Below are 25,804 nucleotides of genomic sequence, written 5' to 3' on the forward strand. Positions count from 1 at the left end.
CGTCAACTAAACCTAATCAAAGGGAAACATTATCCAAAATAATAACCAGTCTGTAATCTTCAAAAATGTCCAAGTCAAGAAAGCCAGCAAAAAGCTGGGGTAGTCTTCCAGAATAAAGGACACTACAGAGGTACGACAATGAAAGGCAACATGTAATTCTCAACTATCTCCTTTTGCTATTAAGGACATGACTGGGCCACTTGGCACAACCTGAATGGTGGCCAAGGATTAGACAGCAATAAGTATTAATGGCAGTTTCCTGATTTGATATTTGTTTTCTAGTTACATGGAAAAATGTCCTTGTTTACAGGAAATACACACTAAATCCAGGGGTAATTTTTACAAATGACAGGCCCATCAAGTCAGCAACTTATTCTCAAATGGTTTAGGTTCAGGACTTACAATTTTTCTGGGAATATTTCAAAATAAAAATGTTTTTAGAAGTGTGATTTTCATTTTTATCTGTATAGGACTTAAAAAAGGGCCACCATAATAATGAAGACAGTGACATGAAGACAGATGTCATGACACCAAGAGTCTCACAAAATTATTTCCTGAAACAGAGTAAAGATTAACATTATTTCAAATAACACGATTTTAAGTGTATATTTTAAAACATTTACTATTGTGAGTTAAAAAAAATCAGTGAATGTATTCTTCTAGGCTGAATTAGAATAGAATATTTAAGATTTAAAAAAGTTTGGCTGGGGAAAAATAATAGTTTTGCAAAACACGTGTGATCCACAATTAAGATGATACTCAGCAGCAAGAAGTCTCCCAATATTCTCACAACCAATTCTCACAAGCAATGACAGGTATGCCTTACTTTAAGGAAGCATCAGACAGAAATAGGCGAATCTGAAAGAATTTACCAAGTGTAATAAATTAGAGAATAAAATAACACCAGAAGAATTTATGGCTTACAAAAAGTTTCACAAGTAGAACTTTTTCCTTCTGCCAACCTCTCAGAGTTCTATTAGCTCCCTCCTGATCTCTGAAAGATGTGCCCAGAATCTGGTTTACATTTAACTTTTCAGGGACGCGTGACCTAAAGAGAAAGACGTATCCGCTCCGCTGCTGCCCGGTGCTCCTTCCTGGAGCAGTCCTTGCGTAAGTGATCAGAATTGGGTCCAAGTGGCACAGAACCAAGCATCCCGCCAATACCGTTTCCTGTCCAACAAGTTCTCATCTTTCTCCAGTAATGAAGAGGTGGACGTTCTTGTGGGACTGCAGCATCTGCGCAGCCCGCTCCACGCCAACCACAGCAGCCAACCTCTGGGCATCGTACTTGGAGTAGAGGACAGTGCAAGTCCAGGTGGCTTCCTCTCCTCTGCTGGTGGCTCTCAGCATGTTACAGACTTCGCTATAGAAGTGGGGATATGTTGGCAGTTCATAGAAAATCAGGTTCCTGATCCCTTTTATGGTATACCTATTAGGAGGGGAAAGAGAGGCTATATCTCCTTGAGAACATTTATGGAAAAGCTACCTGAGAGTTCGACAGGGGCGTAGCTCCCTCTTGCTGCTCCATGCTCAAGGAGGAAGATAATGGCTCACCATCCGACAGACCAAAGGTTATTTTGAGTTGGAAGGGCTTATTTTGTGACAACGTACTTGAATTCCTAATGTTTGGCTTGAGATAGTGATAAAACAAATTTGCATTTCTTGAGCCTACTCTGGGTAGACCAAGGTAGGATGGGGAAGAACAGTAGACTAGGATTAAAGATCTGTCACAGAAAATGTAAAAAGTAAACACAACTTAACGTTACCCTTATTATAATCAGGCAAAACAGAATGTCCTGTAATGGCAATGAGGTCAGACCCAGGTCGTAAAATGAACTGCATAAACTGTAAAGGAGTTCCCATCAGTCTTCTCTTGTCACTCTGCAGACATGCTAACTCCATGGCAGATGTCCCACGTTCACCCATTTACAAAATCCTGACTGAGGACCCATCAGGCATTACGGAAAAGCAATTAGTTTCAACAGCTCGTGCACTTCTCTCCCTGCTGCAGCGCTGTATGCAGTGGTGGGGTGGGGGTGGGGGGGAGGGGGGGCAGGGTGCGGACCTTAGGGACTCACTGTATGGTTCGGGTCCGGGTCAATTATTTCCTCTGGGGCCCCATAACAAAAGATTTTATAGTTGACAAAGTTCTGACTTTTCCTGCTAAAGCCCTCTCATACGCTGCTGATGTAAGACTCACTTGGGAATTCTATTTTATTCACAGAGGATCCGCTTTCCTTGTCTTCTTATCCCACAGATCATCCTGATCTCTCTGGAGACCCTCATCTTCCAAACTGTAACTGCAACCCACTACTTGGTTCACTTTTCCACATTACCATAAGGAAGGAATTCCAATGGCTAATGAACTTGAGTACACTGTTCTACCTCACTAGTTATCGAAACAAACAAAAGCAAACACCAAGTTCCACTTGTGCTTTGTACGTAGAAAACTCAAGAGAGCACTGCTTCCACACTAACCAGAAAAAGCCACATAACCTATGTTCCTTTTCCTGAGCCTAGACAGCACATGTCACAAGGCAACCAAGTGAACTGATTCAATGGTATGCTGGTGTATGTTTAAGAACTGGTTCTCAGTGGGGAAGAGAGGGTGCGGATTTGAAGCAATTGCCAAATTCTGTGGTGGAAATACTCCCACCGTGGCCAATTTCAAGCTACCAACGTTATGTTGCTAAACTTGGGAGTCGGGAAGAGATGGGCAAGCAGATCTCACGAGCCAGCCCACCACTGACTGAATTCCAGACTGACAAACCTCTCTGAAGAGAGAGTTTCTGGCAGAGCACAGGAGGAAGAGGGCAGCTGCCAAGAAAATGGGTAGCAAGAAAAGAGCTGTACAAATTCTTAAAGGGCAAATGTAGGCCTGTGCGACAGTTCAGAACCCTTGAGATTGGTGGACACTCCTTTAGCTCGCGTTCACTGGTGAGCTCTCTTCTACAGGCCTCCGATGGGGGTCGTGGAGAAAGGTGGGAGGCGAGGCAGGAGACCTGAGAGACACTCCTCGGTGCAGACATGAAACCTCACTCACTTCCCAGACCCATATGTATATGAAGTAAAATCTGAAACTGCTGAGAGAGGGGCAAAGGTCAAGAGCTGGGGCTGGGGCCTTAAAGGCCCACCCATGCTTCCTCACCACAAGACTTACACCCAGTAAAAAGCAGCAGCAGACTGTCCCTGGGGAAAGAACACAAAATCCATTCAGCCCAAGATCCTACACTGACATAAGCACAGGTCTGCCACCACCTGTGGCAGGAAGCTCTTTCCTACCAAGATCCCTCACAGATTCAAGGTAGGGTTTGGCTGCCACGGAGTGGGCTGCAGGAATGCTGACCGGGCCCCAGCTCCGCAGCCTAGGACGAACAGGGCCCGCCTCAAACCAAGCCACACGGAGAGAACCCCAATCCCACCTCAAGCCTCACAGGGAGTAACAAGCAAGAGCAGCCTGCTGCCGCAAAAGGGGCTCGAGTGGGGAGAGACCCCTCCTCTGTCACAGGGGCACAGGGCTTGGTGGAAGCCGAGAGAAGATGGGCACTGAGAAAAGACCTGCCGGTACCCCAGGCCCTACACTAAGCACTGACTGCTAGAGGAATTTGAAGTCTGTGGTGCATGGAAGGTTAGCTACAGTAATAAGCAAATCCTGACTCGATTCACAACTCCCACACGAGTGGCCTGAAGAGTAAGAGGTATGCCTGATTGTAAGTACTACCCATCTCAGCCCCTACATTCAATTGACAATTACAAACACACACACACACACGCACGCACACACGCACACATGCAAGACTCTTTAAAAGACATTAACACACTGAGGAATCACTCTGGCTATCAAGTCACTGGCAACAAGTGGGGTTTTTGCAGAAATAGGCTAATGGAGTATAAATTATTGTGTGTGTATTTTGGGGAGGGAGAGAAGATATGGGGAAGACAGAGGGAGGGAGGAAAGGGCAATGCATAATAAATTTTTCAATGTATACAGTTTTTGAGCTAACAAGTTTTCCTGTCTAAATTTATTCTAATAAAATAACTAGACAACTATGCCATCAATTACGCACATAGATGTTCTTGGCATTGTTGCATATAATAGAACAATTTTTTTAGAATCTATATACCCATGAAAAGGAAACTGAGCTACTTATATATCCATACAACATACTATATGCCATTTAAGAGGATGCAATACACACCTCATAGCTTACTTATAAATAGAAAAGGTACTTTTACAATGAAGAGATCTAGCAGATACACTTTGACCAAGTGATTACATTCAACATCACCAAAAATGATATAAACCGACATTATGTGCCTCTTGACAAGACAGAGTGGAAAGTATACAATATCCTCTATGTGGAGTTCTCGCCAAAAGATGTTTAATCTAGTCTGAACGTCACTGCACTATGAATCACCTGTCTGGTTGTGTGCTTGAAATATCTGTGCTTCGTTCCCATCCCCAGACACAGGGATTTAATTGGCACTGGGGTGTATGCCTTGGGTATTTGGATCTTTAAAAGCTCCCCAAGGGGATTTTAATGTACAGCAAAATCTGGGAACCAGTGATCTGAATAATAAAACAAAACAACCTGAATAATAAAACAAAACAATTATACAATCTAGGCTTTGGGACATTCTGTAGGAAACTGGATTGGCTCTTCAAAAAATGTCAAGGGAAAAAAAGCAACAGAATTATTTTAGATCAAGGTTTCTTAACCTCCACACTACTGACCTATTGAGCCAGATAATTCTTTGTTGTGGGGCTATCCTCTGTACTCGAGGGTATCCAGAAACATCCTGGCCGCAATCCACTAGAAGCACTAGACCACTAGAATAACCCTCCAGTTTTGACCACCAAAAATGTCTTCTGGAACAAAACTGCCCCCAGCTGAGAACTACTAAGACAGACTAAAGAAACATTAACCAAATGTAATGTATGATCCATAACCGAATCCTGGATTATGGGGTGTAACAGCTACAATGGTCATCAGGACAACAAGGAAAATTTGAATACAGACTATGTATCAGATGATATTACTATAATAATATCAAGTGGTTTGATAGTGGTATTACCATTAGATAAAATAATATTCTTGTTTTTAGGAGCTACATGTTGAAAGATTTAGGGGTTCAATGTCATGAAGCCCCTGAACTTGTTTACAAATGGTTCAGAAAGAAAAATTAAGATGTGAATGGACAGAGAGAAGGAAAGACAGAGAACAAGGGTGCATACAAATGTGGCAAAATGCTAACAGCTGGTGAAATCCCAGCAAAAGGAGCTATCGACGTTCACTATTATAGTCTTACAATTTCCTGTGAAATGAAATCTTTCCAAATAAAAAGCTGGGGGAAGGGAGGACATGATAGAGCTATGTATGTCAACTTAAAAATGCACCCATGATACACAAATACATATGCCAAAATGTTAACATATTAAAATTCTTTTTCAATGAACACATAAAATGCATAAAAGAGGGGTGCCTGGGTGGCGCAGTCGGTTAAGCGTCTGACTTCAGCCAGGTCACGATCTCGCGATCCATGAGTTCGAGCCCCGCGTCGGGCTCTGGGCTGATGGCTCAGAGCCTGGAGCCTGTTTCCGATTCTGTGTCTCCCTCTCTCTCTGCCCCTCCCCCGTTCATGCTCTGTCTCTCTCTGTGCCCAAAATAAATAAACGTTGAAAAAAAAAAATGCATAAAAGAAAAAAATCCCAACGAGTACAATGTAATCCCAATTTAGTTAAAAAAAAAAAAATGTGTGTGTGTGGGTACACACGTTTGTACATGTGCACGTATTTTTCACATTAAAAAAACACACTAAAATGGGTATTAATATCAGGGCAGTGAGATTTCCATTTTCTTTTTTTTAACCTACATTTTCCAAGTTCTCTACAACAATTGTCTAACACTCTTAGAATCAGCGTACTTATAAAACAAAACAACAAAACAAATTCTACTAAGTGCTGTATTTAAAACCCAAGAAGATCTTTCTCAGTTTCAATCTCCCGCAACAGACTAGGTATCTCCTGGAAACAGTGAACGTGGTGACGGCCTCTTCAGAGGGACAGTTACTGTCGATTCTCCATAATGTTCAGCATCCCTTCCCCTGTGTAGCTTCTTCCTCCCCTGGAACAGGTTTTGGGTCTTCAGTGACCCCTAGAAATAGGACTCAATGGCTGGATGGGAACTTTAAGGACAAAGGACATTCAGATGTCGACCTCACCTACCAAATGTGAAAGATAAATGAGGCACTCACAGCTGATTTGAAAGGCTGGCTTCTCCACATTGTCTATAAAGCTGGTCTGCTATTTCCAGAACTGGGGATTCTCACGTAGGGGCTGGGAGTAGTCAGAAATATCCCAGTATGCCTGGGTGACTCAGTCGGTTAAGCATCTGACTTTGGCTCAGGTCATGGCCTCATGGTTTGTGAGTCTGACCCCGTATCGGGCTCTGTGCTGACAGCTTGGAGCCTGAAGCCAGCTTTGGATTCTGTGTCTGTCTGTCTGTCTCTCTCTCTCTCTGCCCCTCCCCTCCCTCTCTGCCTCTCTCCTGCTGGTGCTCTCTTTCTCTCTCGAAAATAAACATTAAGAAAAAAAAAGGAAGATAAAAGAAATACCCCAGCAGCCTTTCCCAACTCCATAAATCCCACCTCCAGAGTTTCTGACTTGTGCCCTGGTTAAGAATTCTCCCTGCTGTAGCAACCCAGTGATAAAGCTCACAGAAAGGACTGTGAAGCATCCCATCCTTCGGTGGGCCATCATGACCAAAGGCCTGTCCAATCCTAAGATTCAACTCGTTTCATCCCCCAATCCCCACAAAAAAATGAATCATCTTCTGGATGAAAATGTTTTGCTAGCTCACAAAAAAGCAGTGGTATTTCTAACACTGCCTACTTCTAGAGAGAATATAAATACAGAATTTCAGAGCTGGATATTAAAGTTTAACATATGTTTCCCAAGGTCAAATCGAATCACAAAGGCATTGCAGATAAAAGCACCTATCATCACTTCGATGACCTTTCAAGCAAAAAAATCTAGAGCTGGAAACTTTGAGATAATTAGCAGTCGCAGAACACTGAAGCACATGGTTTCTATTCATCTTCAATCCAGGACAGGATATACTCACGAACCTGGTCCAGGGTATAAGGCAAGTGGTACATGCTTGATTTGTCTTTATAATGATTTGGGGGCTAAATAGTTTGGTAAATACAGTGGTGTAAGCCAGTGGATTGTGCTGCCTACTTAAGACATCATGCCCTCTCCTTGAAAAGCTGCTATATGAGAACACTCTTTTCCTCCCGGCTTAATTCATACTTGCTATAGACCATCTCGCTGGGAAATTTTCCAATCCATACACTTCATTTAAAAGGCCTGCTTTCATGTGTCAAGCTGACAGAAAACTAAGGGCTCTTAAGACCTGCTGAGTGCAAACTCCCCCAAAATATCACTTTCCAACATGAATGAAAACAACAACTCACCGGAACAAAGCAAATAACGATGCCAAAATTCATCAGCACTCTTTGGCCAAACAGCCCTGTGTAGGTGGCCCAGAATGGAGCCCAGAGAACACAAATGTAGCCGTTTCTCCTCTCTCCACTCACAGATCACCTAGTCAGCAGAATAGCCAAAGAGGTCATGTCATGTCAGCTCAGCCCTGGTGGGATGCTAGATTCCTCCCTCCCCGTCTTAGTAACAAGAACATGTCTGGGGAGCACATCCTAACATCAGGATAAACTAAAAGGCAAAGCAATGCCAATGTGCATCATCAAATATGCTCCAAAGCCTAGAAGAGTTCTTACGTGTTTGGAGTTCTCTGAGAAAAAGTGCCCCTCAGTAGTACATGTGACTTAGAATTAATAAAACGGTAAAGGCAAAACGTAAATTCACTGAACATTATTGTGAATCAGGAAAGAAGAGATAATAGGATGCAATTTTCCCTCTCTCTGTAGATAAGGGTTTAAAAAGGGCTTTTCACTTGGCAGCAGAGACAAACTTGGCAAAACAATAAAATACCTGACTTCTCGGGGCACGAAAGGTTGCAAATAGTAACAGAAAGCCCAATATTACTAACACTCTAATTAGAATTTTTTTAAAAAGGCCAATCCAGGGGCGCCTGGGTGGCTCAGTCAGTTAAGCGTCCAACTTCGGCTCAGGTCATGATCTCATGGTTTGTGAGTTCGAGCCCCACATCGGGCTCTGTGCTGACAGCTCAGAGCTTGGAGCCTGCTTCGGATTCTGTGTCCCCCTCTCTCTGCCCCTCGCCCCCCACCTCTCTAAAGTAAATAAACATTAAAAAAAAATTTTTTTTAAAGGCCAGTCCAACTTGTTTTGTCAAAATCACATAGTGGGGAAGCAAAGCAAATTCTGAAATCATTAAATATTCAGTTGTAAGCCCCTCATCTTTTGCCTCCTACAAACAAGGGGCCCCTCACTCCTAGTCTCCTTGGTCAGGAAGTGTGTGTGCACCTCTTCAAGACACACTGGAACTTTCTGAACACTGGCTTTGTGCTCAGCCTCCACCTCTGCCTCCACAGACCACACAGTCCCTGGTATTTTGGCTTTGCTTCCATGACAGGGCCCTCTGCTTCCTACAGTCACTTCAGTTGTGCTATCTAGAGTTGTTCAACTCAGTCATGTCTTTCTTGAGGTGTACAACCACAGCTACAGGAAGCATCCCCAAGTGTGGACCCGCTCCAGACCCACACAGATTATACTGTAGTCACTCATTTGTTTCTACATTCTCCAACAATGCCCATTTGGGGAGGAAGCCAACCAACCAACCAAGAAGAGCCTGTCCAGTTCCAAAACTCTCTGGCTCCTCTACAAAAGGTAGACACAAGAGGACCTCACAACACTGCAAAGCTTACCATGCACTCAGAAGTAGGCCATGATCCACACTGCCTTTGCCCCTCCTGAGAGGACACTCAAAACCTGGCACTACTTTACCTTTTGTAGAAATGGAAGCGTTCTGTGAGGAGCAGAAACTGCTTCTCTCCTTGAAGGAAGAAGTGTCTTGCCCTGGAGACACCAGACTTCGGGGTGTACTCGCAGATGTGGGTGAAGTTCAGTTCTTCCTTCTTGAAGTAATTTCGGAGGCGCACAAAGTCAAAGTAGGAGGGGACATAGATGAGCGTGTGAGACATGACTGCATCACGATACTGAGGCAAAATCTTGTTCACAAAAAAGTTAAACCTGATTTGGAAAAGCAAAGGGCAAAGTCAATGACCGAGAGATTAGCCCTCAGTGTCCTCACTAACTGGGTTACCCTGAGCAAGTCACAATCCCTTCTACCTCCCCCAAAAGGCCAGTATGGCCTACTCATCACAAAGAGATTATATAAGGATAAAAAAATAAGTGCTAACACTATTCATTGTAACAAATAGATGCGATGCCAGTATATCTCAGAGAATTATTCTAGAAGTACATACACAAACCATTCACTCCCGCATTCATTCATTCTGTTGTCAATCAACAAATCATCACTGAACAACTCCCATGGTCCCCTGACCAACACCATGAGGAGACAGGGAAAATGCAGAGAGAATTAAAAACACTGGAACCTTGATGTCTGCAGGAAGCAAAAGGTGAAGGGCTTAGAGTTGAATATTTAAAGGTTTCAAAAATAAAAAAAAGAAAAAAGTAAAGGTTTCAGTGTTTGCTTCTGGGCATTAATTCCTGCTCTGAAGGGCTTAAAATTAAGTTGTTGACATAGAACACTCTGCAGCATTAACCAGTGTAATGTAATTAAGAAATGCCCCAATCTTGTGGAAAGGCCCCGATCTGCAGTACTAATGCTATCACTAACCAGCTGGCGAACTAGGACAAGGTACCATTCCTCTCTGGGCTTCAGTCTCCTCCTCTGTCAATGCTGATCAGGTTCAATTATCTCATCTCATAGGCCAAAGCCAAATCCCTCTCTCTGACCCCCAAGTGTCCAATGGGACCAGGAAGGGATAGGTACCTGTCATCAATCACTGAAGCTAGGTTTTCAGCTTCCATCCTCTGGAAGACATGTGGAAGCTGCACCAGGACATGGCTGATGGAGCCTGTCATTGGGACGTTCCTCACAGCCACCTGTCAGGAGTCAATTAGAGTGTCAGGAGGCCAGCCATCCCCACTGCTGACCAAATGCCATCTTCTCCTTATGCCTCATGACCCAAACAGTACACAGTGCTTCATGAAGACCCAGAGAAACAAGGAGAGAGCCCACCTGGCCTTGCAGATTGACACAGTACTTGTTGAACACGGAGTTGATCTGGGCATCCTGCAGGGCCCCGAAAAGCAGTGTCTGGCGATAATACTTGGACCAATTATTGAGGCTCCACATCCTCACTCGAGAGAAGTCCACCCCATGTGAATCCAATGGCAGTAGGTTCATGTGGTTCATCAAATGCTTTGAACAAAAATAACTACCATTAATTTTTATTCTGGATGTACCTGTTGGGCACTGCTAAGCATTTTATAATTTTTTTTTCAACGTTTTTTATTTATTTTTGGGACAGAGAGAGACAGAGCATGAACGGGGGAGGGGCAGAGAGAGAGGGAGACACAGAATCGGAAACAGGCTCCAGGCTCCGAGCCATCAGCCCAGAGCCCGACGCGGGGCTCGAACTCACGGACCGCGAGATCGTGACCTGGCTGAAGTCGGACGCTTAACCGACTGCGCCACCCAGGCGCCCCTTAAGCATTTTATAAATCTATCATCTTATTAACCCCATGGGCTATGTACAATCAACCTCCAAATCACACCAGAAAATCGAGGCCCAGATGGGTGTGAATTGCCCAGTTAGGTGAACACTGCCAAAAGGAAGGTAAGCTAAAACTGACCATTTCTTGGATCTTTCAGAAAGGATCAAAATGGTACTTGCAGGAATATTCCTTTAAAAGGAACTTCAGAAATGTTGCCTGGTCACTCTATGGGTTCCTCAGTCCCAGACTTGGATAAGAAGAGAAATGACATGGAAAACAGAGCTGTTGTTCTCCAGTGACTTAGTTCTCAAACATTAGGAGATCCCCAGAGACACAACACCGGCCTTTCCCTCAAATTAAGAAATAAGACTCAGCTATCAACATGCCTTTTCTATCTTCATTATATTTTCATCTATATTAACAGATAACAAGTACTATAAATGTATTCCCTCCTTTATGACTAAATGCTCCCCTTTATCTGCCCCAACCTTCCTGCAGGCCCTGGGACTACAGAAGCAAGTTCTCATGTGCCTGTAAAAACCAAACCTATGGCTCTGTGATAAGGATTATTCCAAAGCAAAAATGGTCAACACTGCAGAGTATGTGGGGAAGGAGGAAAAATTACAGCATGTTACAGTAGGAAGATAAAGACCTCCTACATTCCTCTGTAAAACAAGATCACACATTAAGAAATCCTGAGCCACACTTCCCATTTCCTCTGAAGGCCAAACAAGAGAGAATGAGCATAACTGGTAGGAAGAATTAGTCAGGTAAAGACCTTCCAGGTTAAAAGGAACCAACCTACCAACCAGCCACTCAAGTGGTCTATTCACAGAAGTGACCTTTGAAGGGAAGAAATCTTTGCTGGAGATATGACAATACTGACAAGAATTTTTATTTCTCTGCATGATTATTGACCAATCTGTGGGTAGAAAATGGGACAAAAGGCTTTTTCAAACTGGAAAATGTGAAACATTTCCATTTCCAAACTGAGCTCTCACTTGGACTTAAATAGCCCTTTAAGAGTTAAACCACTGGTGCGCCTGGGTGGGTCAGTGGATGGAGGGTCTGACCTCAGCTCAGGTCATGATCTCACGGTGCATGGGCTTGAGCCCCATGTTGAGCTTTGCACTGACAGCACAGAGCCTGTTTCACATTCTTTGTCTCCCTCTCCCTCTCCCTCCCCCACTCACGCACATGCTCTCTCTCAAAAATAAGTATTAAAAAAGAAAAAAAAAAAAAAAGGCTTAAACAACTCTCCCTAAATGTGAACTTTGTCACTCTAAATGTAAATGACCACCATTACCAGGACATGCTCCCAGTTCTGCATCAGGTAAATGTCAGCTTGATCAATGATGAGAAGCTCAATAGAAGACAAAAAGTCAAAATCTCTCTTCTTCTCTCCTTCTCCACCAATGATGGTCCTCAAGCCCAGCGGGGAGGCAATGAGGATGTCGGAGGAGTAAAAGGGGGCATACAGTCGGATGCTCCTCTGAAGGATTGCCACTCCTACAGGAAACAGCCAAGTGCACATTACTTCATTAGTTCCCACCAAGCCATTGGCTTTCACCCTCTGATGTATGTTGTACCTTCACATCTTTCCCTTAGCACATAACCATGTTCAAGTTGTTTCACTTACTAAAATAATAATAATCTTCCCTCTCTTGAGTCTATGGTCCCATCTAGCTCCCCTTCTCTTCTTTTCCTTTAGGGCCAACTTCCCCAGAGGATGGTCTCCACTTAGAAACCTCCCACTCATTCCTCAATGCATCACAATCTGGCTCAATTCTCATCACTCCACTGAAATGACTCTTGCCAAGGTCACCAATTCAATGACACTTTAGTGTTTCTTATCACAAATGCATAAAGCAGCATATTGAACCAATCTTCCTTGAAATGTTCTTTTCCTCACTTTAATACTCACTTCCATTTCTATACCTGACCTGGCCCATATCAATCTTTCCAGATCCAAACAGCTCTTCCACAAATCCCTGATTTGACTGTAAGTTCTACTTTCACTCTACCTAAGTTTATGGGTAATAAATGGGTATTCACCATTTACCAATAAATTGGTATTCACCAACCACGACTGTAACATCACCTCTACAATGATCTATATTTCCAGCCCACATCTCTTTCCTAAGCTCAAAACTGACACCAGCAGCAGCTTGCAGGACACTTGCACATGTTTAAAACTAAACATCAACTCTTGGGGTGCCTGGGTGGCCAACTTTGGCTCAGGTCATGATCTCATGGTTTGTGGGTTTGAGCCCTGCATCAGGCTCTGGGCCAACAGCTCAGAGCCTCGACCCTTCTTTGGATTCTGTGTCTCCCTCTCTCTCTGTCCCTCCCCTGCTCATGCTATCTCTCAAAAACAAACATTAAAAAAAATGTAAAACTAAACATCAACTCTTGTCCCGTTTCACCTGACACTCCAGTCCTGCTAAAGCCTATATAAATCTTAGGTCATGCCTGGCTTATTCACCCTGATGCCTCTGCACATGCAGTTTCCTGTCTGAAATCTTTTCCTGCATGCTGACCACCCCTCTTTGTAACTTTCTATAAATGGCACCTCCACCAGGAGGCCTTCCCTATCTTGTCCTCGTTTGGAGTACAGAAATTGCTTTAAACACTCCCAGAACATCCACTGCATCCTCTGATCAGTACTTATCATGATCATTCTGTATTGTTTTCCCATGAGGCTGGATTTCCTTAGCAACAGGAACCATAACTTTTATTTCTGTATCTCTAGCTTCCTAACAGTACCCGGCACCCAATAGATGCTTTATAAATGTTTGTTGAATGAGATCATGTGACTAATGAACATTTTCCCAAGAACATTATTCTATCAATACACAACCAACCAAGTATATGGGAGTTGAACGAGACAAGCAAACACGAAACAAGTTGGGTGGCAGTTGGTAAGTCCTGAGTGGAGACAATTCAGGGGTAGGCACTCTACATGGCCAGTAGGAGGAAAGTCCACCATTATGTGTAGACACTCAGTTTATTTAGCCTCCCCCGAGGGACCCACTCAGCCTGTGTCACTTCCAACTCCCCTGTAGCATCAACTACTAGCTATGGGTGTGCTGAGACATTTGTTATAAATGTGCACGTGTCTTTATATAAGAGCTTCAGAGATGCTCCACCCTTAGCCCAGCGTCCACCCCATTAGCCAAGCAAAACTCTCCTCTGGCAGACAAGATGTTTCAAATGCACCCCAGCCCTGTTAGGAGGACATCTCAACCCCCTGAGAGAATGCCTAATTCCAGGCTTCTAGTCTTCGGCCATGAGAACCTCACACTGTAGGTCTCTTGGGGTCTGAGTTCTGACAAGGAGGAATTACCGATCCGAAAGTGGTCATCGATGTTGCCGACAAACACAGCTTCATAATCCTCAGGCCTCTTTAGGTTGGGTGGTCTCTCCTCAGGATCTGAGCCATACTCTCCCTTAAACCTCTTTTTATTGCTCACAATTATTTTCTTCTTGCTGTCGCCCTCGAGGAGGCTGATGAAGAGCTGGACCACCCGCAGAGCAGCTTCCCGGAAGGGCACCACTATCAGCACCTGTGGAGGAAGCCGCAGCAACCTTGGTGGGACCAGGGGAAGGATGGGCAGCTGCAAGTCAGCCTGCTGAGGACATGGAGCTCAAGAACCCTCCGCAGAACGGCAGCCCCTGGAAGGGCTCATATCTAGATCACCCCTTTTGCACAGGACCTGGCTCAGTACTAGAAGCTGAGCACCTCTCATATCCATAGTACTGTGTCCTGTGGACTTTAAGCTCATGGCCCCACAGGAGGCAATTCTCAACCAGAATGTCGAAATACCTTTCAGGATTAAGTCAATGCCTTTAACAGCTGCCCACTAGCAAAAACCCAATAGAAACATACAAGTGGCAAGGAATGGTACTCATTTCTGTCTCCCATAGAACTTAGTATTGGTATTTTTGTCCATAAGCCTCAAAGTGTAAATATATAATGAATAAATAAATGAATTTGCTGTAATAAGTAGAGAACAAATAAAGCTGGTAAGGAAAACGATTAATGAATCACTACTTTTCTGAAATGTTCTTTAGTACATTTTTCAGAAATGATGATAAAGCATTTCTGAAATAAGATCACATCTCAATGGAAAATTAAGTTTTCCAAACATTTCCAAAAATGCTTAAAGTTACAACTGTTGAGAATGAAAACAGAATATGCTTCATAAATGATAAATTTCTAACTAGCCTTCTGTAAATATCAACAATGTAAACAGCCCATCAGATCACACAATCCATCAAATTCTAAATGTGCTTCACGGTTAATCTGCTTCATTTTTCTCTACAACTCTAAATGGAAACAGATAAATCTATAATCCTTATGTCCAAGACTCAGGTAGTTTCCCAGAAAGGGAACCAGCACAGCTGGAGAGGTGTCATGATTCAGCCTGGTACAGTGCAGCAGTGAGGACCCAAGATTGAAGAGGGCCAAGTTACTGGCCTAGCAGCCATGCTATGTAAGCGTCCAGGCTTCAATTTCCCCAGCTTTCAAGTAAGGGGTTGGACCAAGAAATGTCTAAGATCCGCATCAGTATTAAACCCTAGAATCCTACTAAACTCAGTAAAACAATCTAAAAAATCTTTTTAGATTCTTCAATATGGAGGGATATAGGCTAAGGGGGTATAGGAAATGGACGACACAAGATGTAGCCACTTAACATGAATAACATGAGCACAACTAAAACACATTTCTTCCCAAAGCCCCCAAATCAACTGGAACTTACGCTTATGAACCCACATAAATGTAATAGTTTTAGGCAGTAATAACTATATAATGGAAAAATAGGAATTTGTTTTCCAAGGTTTACATATGTATGTGGCTCAGTGAAGAGAATCCTTGGTTCTAATCCCATCTCTGCTACTTTAGCATCCCTGGTTCTCTTTAGCAAGGTCCTCTATGAATCTGGGTCTCTGTTCATAGCTTTAACATCCAGGGATTGGATAAAAGGCTTACTAAGGTTCCATCCAGCTCTGACAATCACCAAGAGGAGATTTACAATGAAGTGTCATTTACACATGTTCAGGGTTATCTTTAAGGAAAACTATCACGGAAGTACCTGTGACTTACAAGTTTCCAGTTAAATCCACAAATATGCAGCTAGACACAGTCCACTGAGCTGTCTACTGTACTGCTCTGACACTACCTGGCCCAACTAACATGCTCACTCTTGGACTCATTAATTATTCCAGAATTCATATCATTGAAATAGTCGAGTACCTGCTAAGTGCGAGGCAGTGCCCATATGGCAGTACCTATATGGCAGTGCCTTGCAGCCTCCTTCTTGAGGACAAAGTTCTCCTGCTGTCACTCACCTTGGGCCTTGTTAGCCCTTGGTCTCTGAAGTCATCATCGTCACCCACCCCAAGTTTCTGGCTGCGGCGTCTGCTATTGTTACCGAGCACCTGGGCGTTGGCTTTGAGGACATGATTTATTACATGCAAGCAGTACACATGGCGGATCTCCTCCCCATTCTTCAGGGTGGTCCTTTCTGGGTAGAAAAGGTCCCGGTAAGAATTCATAATTAGGAAGAGCTCTTTCTGGAGGGGTGTGAAGGGGCTACTTGATTTAGGGGAACCAGAGAGGAACTGGCTGTTGGTCTTGGTCCAGGTGGATTCCAGAGGCTTCTGGAGATGAAGTGACTTTAAGTCAATGTCCTTTGATGGTTTAAATGTTTCCAACTTCTGAAACTTCGATGAAAAGACAAGCTGGCCCAATATGGGCCACTAGGAAAGAGACAGATCAAGAGCTAAGTTAGAAATGCAAAAAATAAAAAATAAAGTTAAATCAAAAAAAAAAAGAAATGCATTATACTATGTTACACTCACACAATTCCTAATCTACCAAGCTCTCTCTGATTTACAAGATCATTTTGTTTAATCCTAACCAACAACCCTGCAAGGTAGATGCTATAATGCTCTTCTTACAGTTTAGGAAAGCCAAGGTTCAGAGAGGTTATATGATTCAGACAAACTTTCCAGGAGAGAACAGAGCTAAGAGCCAGAGCCCAAGGTTTCTGACTTCCAACCTGACCTCTTCACTGTGTCAGTGTGTCCCAAACTATTCTGTGGAATATGTTATAGGAAATCAAAATTCATTGCAGAAGAGAAAGGGCTCCAAGGTCAAATAACTTTGGTAAACATCACAAAAGCTAATCCTCCTCCGGGAGAGTCACAATGTATATTAAACACAAAAGGTTCTGGTGAGTCCTGTGATAAGAATTCTGTTCTATTTTATTTAACCTAAAGTTCTCCAAATTTACTTGGACATGGAATAATTTTTTTTTTGGGGGGGGGGGGATACAGCTATTAAAATCCTAAAGTATATTTTTGTGAGACACCAGTTTGGAAATTTTTGCACTGTAACAAAACTGATGACCTGGGGTGGGAGGTGGGGGGACAAAAAGAATGATCTCAGCAATAAAAAGAATCATTAATATGCACCAACGATTGGGATGAATCTCAAGGGAATTATGCAAAGTAAAAAAAGCCAATCTGTAGGATTCTTTTTTTTTTAATGTTCATTTATTTTGAGAGAGAGCGCGCGTGCATGCGTGCATGCAAGGGAGGGGCAGAGAGAGAAAAGAGAGAATACCAAGCAGATTCCATGCTGCCAGCACAGAGCCCCACACAGGGTTCGATCTCACAAACCATGAGATCCTGACCTGAGCCGAAATCAAGAGTCAGACGCTTAACTGACTGAGCCACCCAGGCATCCCAGGGTTCTTTTACATAACACTTTTGAAATGACAAAACTGTAAAATGGAGAACAGATAGTGATTACCAAGGATTAGGAATCAGAGGCAGGGAGGGAGGTGTGGTTTTAAAAGGGCAAGTGGGAACAAGAGAGATCTTTAAAGTGCTGGAAATGTTCTGCATCTTGACTTTGGTGGTGGACAGAGGACACTTAACACAGTGCAGAACTTAACACACACACAAAAGAGTAGGAGCAAAACCGGGGAAAGTTGAATAAGACAGAAGAGTATGTCAATGTCAATTTCCTGGCCCTGATACTATACCACAGTTTTGCAAGATGTTACCAATGGGGGAAAGTGGGCAAAGGGCATAAGGGGTGTCTTTATTTCTTACAATTGAATCTATAATTATTATCTCAGTAAAAATTTCAATTAAACAAGGATGACCAATTCTTATAAACAGCATGAGCTGGTGAAAAACAAAAAACACAAAGAAGTAAAAAATTGCTCCACATTCGCATTACTTAGTTGTGAACCTATCTCAGATTATTTCAAACAAACAGCAGCAGTAGCTACTGTTTTACTCAACACTTTCTATGTATCAGTCAGTAAACTAAATTTCTTCATTTTGAGATAAGCACTGTTGCCCCCCTCTAACAGATGAGAAGAGTGGAGATCAAAAAGGCAGATTAACTTGCCTTACGTCATGCAACAACACCTCTCAGATGCTGATCTAAACCCTGGTGTACCTGTCTCCAAAGCCACTCTTCTCTGGCTCCCACACTCCAGCTTCCCCAGGCCTTTCTAGCTACACCTGTGCTCCCCTAGGCTCTTCCAGCCTTCCTAGGTTATGCTCCCCTGTCCCATCTACCACCAGCATGTATCATATGTTCGAGGAGACCGCCAAAACCCAAGACCATTGCTTTACTTGGAGCTTTACTTCGTTTGTGACCACTAACCAAGCAACACTTACTTTTAGCTGGTGAGTAGTTTTGGGATTTGTGGCAACAGCTTGAATTTCTTTTTCTTTCAGTTCTTTGTTCACATGCTGTAGAAATGGATCTAATTCAGAAATCCAGAATGTCAGAACACTTGGAGAAAACAGGTGTTTTCTTGGTCTTCCCTCTAAACAACACACTTCTTTCCATGGTGTTAACTCATCCTTTCTCCCATCTGATCTCCCCACCCTCTCTCCCAGCTCAAAAGTTTCCAATGGGTTCCTTTTCCTAACACACTTCTCTAATCACTTTACTTCCCAGCTCAAAACCCTTGAAGAAGCTTCTCAGTCTGAAATCTGGGGCGCTGCAGGATGTACAACTCCAATCTACTTCTCCAATACAATCTTTGAATTACATGGCCCTCAAACTCTTCTGCCACTGTGGGATTCCTTCCTTCGATGAAAAATTCTATTCTGTCCTTCACCTCATTTTCGTATGTCCAAATATTATCAGTTTAATGTTATCTCCTGACTCACAATAAATATTTCCCTGAAGCCTACCGTGCCAAGCACAGTGCTGGTTCCACTAACAGGCCATCTTCAGTGCCCTAGGGACAGTACCCCCACCCCGTCCCTACCCACCCACTGCAACACATATATGTGCAGACTTGTCTCATACACTAGACTGTAAGATCCCTGACAGCAGTTCCATGTCTGACTTATCTAACATTGCAGGACATGCAGAAATGCTCAATACTCAACTGAGTTGAACAAATGATCCAAATGGTAGCATCTGTACTTGGGGTTATCTCCAGTCCTCTGAGCTGCCCACCCAACCTTGTCTTCCAGTCCCACTCATTAAGAAGCAGAGAAAAGTTGGGGCGCCTAGGTGGCTCAGTCAGTTGTGTCTGACTTGATTTCGGCTTAGGTCATGATCTCAGTTTGTGAGATCTAGTGCAGGGCCTGCTAGGGATTCTTCCCTCCCCCACTATCACGCACACATGTGCTCTCCCAAAATAAATAAATAAACTTCAAAAAAAATTTTTTTAAAGAAGCAGAGAAAAGGTAAATGACCTATGCAAGGATCCAAATGGTAAAACTTCAAATGCAATGCACTTTCTACTAAACACCTAAGACAGAACAATAGGACATAAGAATTCTAGGTGCTTATATACCTATACAGGCAAAACAACCAGAGAAATTTTAGGATAATCAAGCTTCCTAATGTCACCTCCAATGTTTTTAAAGTTTTGATGGTTCAGAATGGGGTTTGTGCCCAAATTCTACCTGCTAACTTCTCTTTCTCCAGCACAACACCCAACGGAACCAAATAAACCAAATATGGATCAAAATTTCAGCTTCAGTAATTGTAGAGCTAAGTTGAAGAAAGGCAACGGGGCCAAAAAGGCCATCAGAGCAAAGAACAAGACCAACCTGACTTGCCTGCCAGGCACAGGCTGAGAAAGTGGAGCTGAGAGAGAGCAGAGACCTACCTACCCCCACCACAGCCAGGCCTTGTCCAAGTCACTGCCACTGGGACAGAGGCATGACCAAGAGGCTGAGAGAGACTGGAGAGACAGGATGGAGCTTTCTGGCCTCTAAGGGGCTCCCTGGTAATGAGGACCAATCAGATTAGCCAGTCCTGAGTCTACAAATCTGGAAAACTCCTGCTCCAATAACAAAGAGCAAGTGAAGGGCAGAGAGAAAAGCGCAAAATACTTTTCTCCTTTCTCTTCCTTCCCTGCTTGGGGAGAAAATCAGAGGTCTTCCCCTGACTCCCAACTGTGGAGATCCGGGATCCGGGGAACCGGCCTTCCCTACTATCACTCTTAGGCGGTTTGTCCTACTAAATAGCCTCCTGATTCCCAACACTGCCTAACCACTGAAAACCACAAAATACCTTTGGGAAATATTTCTTTCCAGCTCTAGATGGAGCTGCTAACCCGTTTTTATTGCTTCTCATGCCAGTAACCAGAGATTTAACGGGGTGTATTAGCCCACAAGCCTCCATGCTAAGCACCTGGTGAAACTGAACAACACACACTGTGCTCTGACCTTGTGATGCATTCAGAGAACACGTGCCTCCACTCTCCTCTTCAAGAAAATTGGTTTCCAGGCTGAAGAGTGACTCGTGTTTTGCATCTGTAAACTCCTCGGAGGATTCTCGTGATGTGCCAAGTGGCCCATCCCCACCTTTTCCCTCAGGGTCAGGAGGACCTGTCATTTTGAGAAACATTTTATAAAATTATTTATGCATAAATATAATTATACTTCTGTGGACCAGTAAAACTTAATTCTTTAGCCTAAATCAACACTGATGTTCATTACTATTATTTATTTTTAAGCAAATTCAGGTGGAAGACTTAGGTTTCAAAATTAAGCCTGACCGCTGACCCCGTTCCAGTTAGGAATTTATTGTAAGATAACTGGACAAAGTACACTAAGATGGACATGCAAGGATGTTTAATGCAGCACTGATTATGACCAGAAATAACTGGAAACTGCAAAAATTGATTTCATCCTTTTCTAACAATGGAGTAATAATTAAGTTACCACATAGCACTTACAACGAAATACTGTGTAATTAAGAAGCTAATATGAATCCACAATTACTCACAGAGAAAAGGACTGTGGTATACTATTAAAGAAAAAAAGTAAATTACAGAAGTGTATGAGACCATTACACACACACACACACACACACACACACACACACACTTCTACTCACACTTGTATCCATAAAAAAGTAATCTGGAGGGTTACATAAAACGCTAAAGGTGTTTATCCCAAGGTAGTAGAGATACAGGTTAACTATACGACCCTCTTGAGTTTTATAATTAAAAAAAACAACCTCACAAACTTTTCATTTTCAAAAATCCAAAACAGGAAATAAAAAAACAAAACAAAAAGCCCCCTAAGTCTGAGGCAATAAACTTTCATCCCAGTGAAACTGAATTAAAATACTAAGGATGGTGAATGACATCTTAGAGAGAAAAATACAGCTGTAAGGAAAATAGGCCTTCAGATAGTGAGATATAAAAAGTTACTCAGATACACTGACAATGGGATATTACTCCAGCAATACAAAGTCATGAATTGCTAACACATAAATGACATGGATGAACCACAAAAACATGAGGAGCCAAAGCAGCCAGACACAGGAAGGTATACACTGTATGCTTCCACTTATATGAATTTCTAGAACAGGCAAAACTAATCTGTAGGGAAAGAATTCGGGTCGGTGGTTGCCTGATGCCAGCAGGGGGAAATGGACTCTAAAGAGACAAGACACCTTTTGGAAGTGTTGGAAATGTTCTGAATCTTGATTTTGGCGATAATAGCATGGATGTACACGTTTGCCAAACGCCTCAAGTTGTATACTTAAAACGGGTACGCTTTATTTTACGTAAATCACAGCTCCATAAAGTTGGTTTCAAAGTTAGAGGAAAAAAGTCACCTGGAAGTCCGAGTGAGAGAATTCCTTTAAACTTCCAATCTCAGCTCTTCTCTGCAGCCTGCCCCCATTTACTCCAGCATGCAACCACTCGGCATTTCTCCCACGCCTTACAGCTAGTTGTTACATACAAATCTGCTGCTTCAAAATGTTTGCATTTTCCTGTCTGTCTTCCATTAAATTTGGTTTCTCTAAGGGACAATGATCTCTTTAACGGAAACTGTCACAAAAACAGAATTATGTCCCCTTTCCTCTGAATCAAGAAAACTTTAACTATGATTGATGAAGACCTGGAAATTATAAGCAAAAATATTACTTCTGCATTTTTCTGGCCAGAGGGTCCTGTGTTTTCGTCGGACTCTCAAAGATATCACTGAACCAACCAAGGTTAAGAGTCTCTGCTTTGGATCCATGTGCTTTCCCCCAACTCACTCAGTACAGGGAGGGCACTGTGCTCAGGGGGCAATCTGTCCCGACACAGAGGATGTCTGAAGACACTTACTCTCCCGCACTTCGGCAGACTCGGGCGCTGTCTCTTCCTCCACGGTGACATCGCTTTCACCATCATCATCGTCCATTTCTGCCTCATCTACAGCACTGTCTTCTTCCACTTCTTCCTCTTCCTCTGAAACATTCTTTAATGTGGCGAGTAGTCTGTGGTACCCAGAAACTTGCTCTGGTTCGCTCTCCGCTTCACTTTCAGAACCTGAAGTATCTGAACTCTCTGACTAAAAGGAAAATGGGAATTTTTGAAACAGAAACAAACCATTCGTTTCTACCCTATGATTATTATCATCAGACCAAAAGTATAACAGGTTCAGACTTTCATAAATAAAAATTAGTTTTTCTCTAAATATGCAATCCTATCTACTCAACCATGCCCAGCAACAAAGTTATTTTATTTTTTTTTTAGAAAAAAATTTTTTTACATTCATTTATTTTCGAGAGACAGAATGAGACAAAGTGAGAGTGGGGGAGAGGCAGAGAGAAAGGGAGACAAAGGATCGGAAGCAGGCTCCAGGCTCTGAGCTGTCAGCACAGAGCCCGACGCGGGGCTTGAACCCCCGAGCCGTGAGGTCATGACCTGAGCCAAAGTCAGATGCTCAACCAGTTGAGCCACCCAGGGGCCCCAACAAAGTTATTTTAAAAAGGTACTCTGGCTATGATTCTAGGAACTTTCACCTTCTTTGAACTGATAATGTTCCACATGGGAAGAAAGCTGACTAAAAACAGAGCTTTGGGTTATGAGAACCAATTTTTTTTATAATTATTTTTAATGTTTATTTATTTTTGAGAGAGTGAGAGAGAGAGAGACAGAGTGAGTATGTGAGCATGGAAGGAGCAGAGAGAGAGAGGGAAACACAGAATCCAAGGCAGGCTCCAGGCTCTGAGCACAGCACAAAGCCCGACGCAGAACTCGAACTCATGAACTGCAAGATCATGACCTGAGCCGAAGTCAGATACTTAAATGACGGAGCTGCCCACAGGTCCCAGAAGTTAAACTAATCTATGTGTTAGATATTTGGCACCTTGAAAGGAACAACAAGAAAATTACAATACAACAAAAGAATTTAGTGGGGTTTTTTTTTTGGTTTTTGGTTTTTTTTAGTTTGTTGTAATGAGTTAGGACCCATGTTCAGTTTGCATTGTTTGTGGCTCCTTTTATGTTAAGTAAAACAAGATACTCCTTAGGATTCACCAAGAGAGCCCTCTAATAAGCCTCCTTACCAGGTTCGAACAGGCTAATCTCTCAGGAGAGTTTCAAACTCTGGTTACTGTATTAGTTGTCACAATGACATTTTAACAGACATCTGCATTCCAAAGTACACATTACTAAAATAATAGCTTACGTCTAAAATCGAAAGGAGTGGAAATGTAGCCAGACTTCATCATTATTATATACAATCTTAAAACAACCCAGAACCAACTAGTGTAAAAAAAAGTATAAAGCATTACCGGTTGATAAATCTGTGGTTTTGCTTCCTTTCCTGAAACCCTGAGAAGAAACAAGTTATGTTAAACTCTACTAGCATGTAGCAACTAGTAAAAAGTCTAATGATACAACTTTATTTTTTATTTGAGAGACAGAGCGAGCGCATGCCCAAGCTCCAGCAGGGGAGAGGGGCAGAGAGAGGGAGTGTTAAGCAGGCCCCATGCTCAGCATACAGCCCGGTGCCAGGCTCAATCCAAAGACCTGAACGGAAATCAAGAGTTGAACGCTCAACGAACAGGCACCCATAATGACACAACTTTAAGTGAAAAAAGCAGAATATACCATTATAAATACATAACTATAGTCACGTAAAAACTATGTATGCTCTTGGACAGGGATCGTAAGAATACAGGAAACTGATAATTGACAAAAGTTTAACAATGTCACAATGACAAACACAGTACCTGGCTCTCATCGGAAAGAAGTATCAATTTAGCAAATAAAATACCTTTTCTAGCTCATTGCTTCATTACAATGTCCTCAACTGCTGATGAAGCAGCCCTAAGTGGAGTGGCGGGTGAGGACTAAGATCATAACTGAGAGTCCGGACACTCAAAGGAAACCACAACTACCGATACACTGGTTTCCTCATTGTAACTGGATAAATCAGTAATGTCGAAAGGCCCAGACAACTCTTTGAAAACACAAAACACCAAAATCAATGTTAGAAAACCTCTGACAGTACGAAAAGCAGCCCCCCACCCCATAGGGAGCGTGCGGTCTAGCATAAAACTAAGGGCTCAACAAAAGGCAGGAAGACCCACGAAGAACCCCATCCCAGGCGGGATGCCACCGAAATCCTCCCAGGCCGCGGGGGAAGCGCGGGAAGCGGTGGGGAGCGGGGGGCGCCGCTCTGTCCCGATCCCCAGGGAGACCAGCGGACCCAACCCGGGAAAAGCCACGGACACGGCTGGCCCCGGCAGTGCCCCTCCATACCTGTCATAAAAGGGATGCTCCTCGCCGAAATCCCGAAGATGCTTCTTCTGCTTTTTAGTCAGGGTGTTGAGCAGCTGGCTGTGGCTCCGGCTCCCGCGTTTGCCCATAGCAAAAACGTCAAGGTCGCCCACCTTCAAGAGCCGCGTTTCCCACCTGTTAGCTGTCTCAACTCACTCACGCGAGGTCGCCCACGGCGCTTTACGGCGGAACCAGGTTGCCATAAAGCAGAGCCGTTTTACGTCGCCTTGTACGACAGGCGTTAGAACTTCCTGGTCTCGATTCCGCCCTCTAGCGAGACCCTTTGGAAGCACATGCCCGCGTCCCTATTTGTTGGTCTGAGTTCTAGAACGTTGGCCGGCCAGCTTGGGACCGCGGGGGTGAGTAGACGGTGGGCGTGCTTTGTGCTTCCGTTTTGGTTGTGGGAATCCTCCCGCGTAAACGTACAGGAGCGGAGGTGGTCGAATGCCCTGACTTTATGTTATGCTATAATAAAAAGACCAACCAATATTTAAGGGTGCCGGCACATCTCACTTCATTGTCACAGCAGTACACACACAAAGGGGTCCTGTTAATAAGCCCGATATTGTAGATGAGGAAATGGATGCTTAGTAAACGTTGCACACTAAAAAAAACAGCAATAATAGTAATAAAACGTTACACACTGGCAAAAGAGGATGGGGAACTAACTTTGACGCCACCACAGGCGTTTACCCACTAGGATCGGCCACCTGCGTATGCTGTATCAAGAATGGGGACCTAAGGCTGTGATACCAGCGCCCACTCGACTCCCTTGTTTTCTGAAAGTACTGGAAGAGTCCCTAGAAATAAATGTATTCCTTCATTTATCATGTTACAAGAGCAGAAACATGTCAGGGGAAGTAAAGTGACTTTCCTAAAATCAGCCAGAGTCAATGTTGGAGAATGCCGTAAACCCGGAGGGTCTCAACTGAACTTGGACGAAGGGGATGGAAAAACTTTTTTAAGGTGGTGTGAACATTCTATATCTTGATGGTGGCAGTCGTTACGTCTTGTATACAATTACAAAAATTGTACAGTTAAAATTGGT

At 43.3% G+C, this 25,804-nt stretch overlaps 1 protein-coding gene across 2 annotated transcripts; it reads right to left on the reverse strand.

Annotated features, from left to right (window-relative positions):
- Positions 1 to 589: 589 nt before the first annotated feature.
- On the reverse strand, positions 590 to 24,935 carry UTP25 (UTP25 small subunit processome component). Of its 2 annotated transcripts, XM_047840881.1 has the most exons (12): positions 24,739 to 24,935; positions 23,766 to 23,805; positions 22,312 to 22,537; positions 20,411 to 20,572; positions 18,392 to 18,480; positions 16,040 to 16,450; positions 14,034 to 14,253; positions 11,994 to 12,196; positions 10,209 to 10,391; positions 9,960 to 10,072; positions 8,945 to 9,190; positions 590 to 1,429 (listed from the first exon to the last, which is right to left on the reverse strand). In XM_047840881.1, the coding sequence occupies exons 1-12, from the start codon at positions 24,843 to 24,845 to the stop codon at positions 1,186 to 1,188; spliced, it is 2,244 nt and encodes a 747-aa protein (XP_047696837.1). In that variant the 5' UTR covers positions 24,846 to 24,935; the 3' UTR covers positions 590 to 1,185. The 2 variants fall into 2 exon arrangements, with proteins under 2 accessions (XP_047696837.1, XP_047696838.1); XM_047840882.1 differs by lacking the exon at positions 23,766 to 23,805 and having other exon boundaries at positions 24,739 to 24,866.
- Positions 24,936 to 25,804: the final 869 nt, after the last annotated feature.

This window comes from Prionailurus viverrinus, chromosome F1 (assembly GCF_022837055.1).
Source record: "Prionailurus viverrinus isolate Anna chromosome F1, UM_Priviv_1.0, whole genome shotgun sequence".
In the NCBI taxonomy this organism is placed as follows: domain Eukaryota; kingdom Metazoa; phylum Chordata; class Mammalia; order Carnivora; family Felidae; genus Prionailurus; species Prionailurus viverrinus.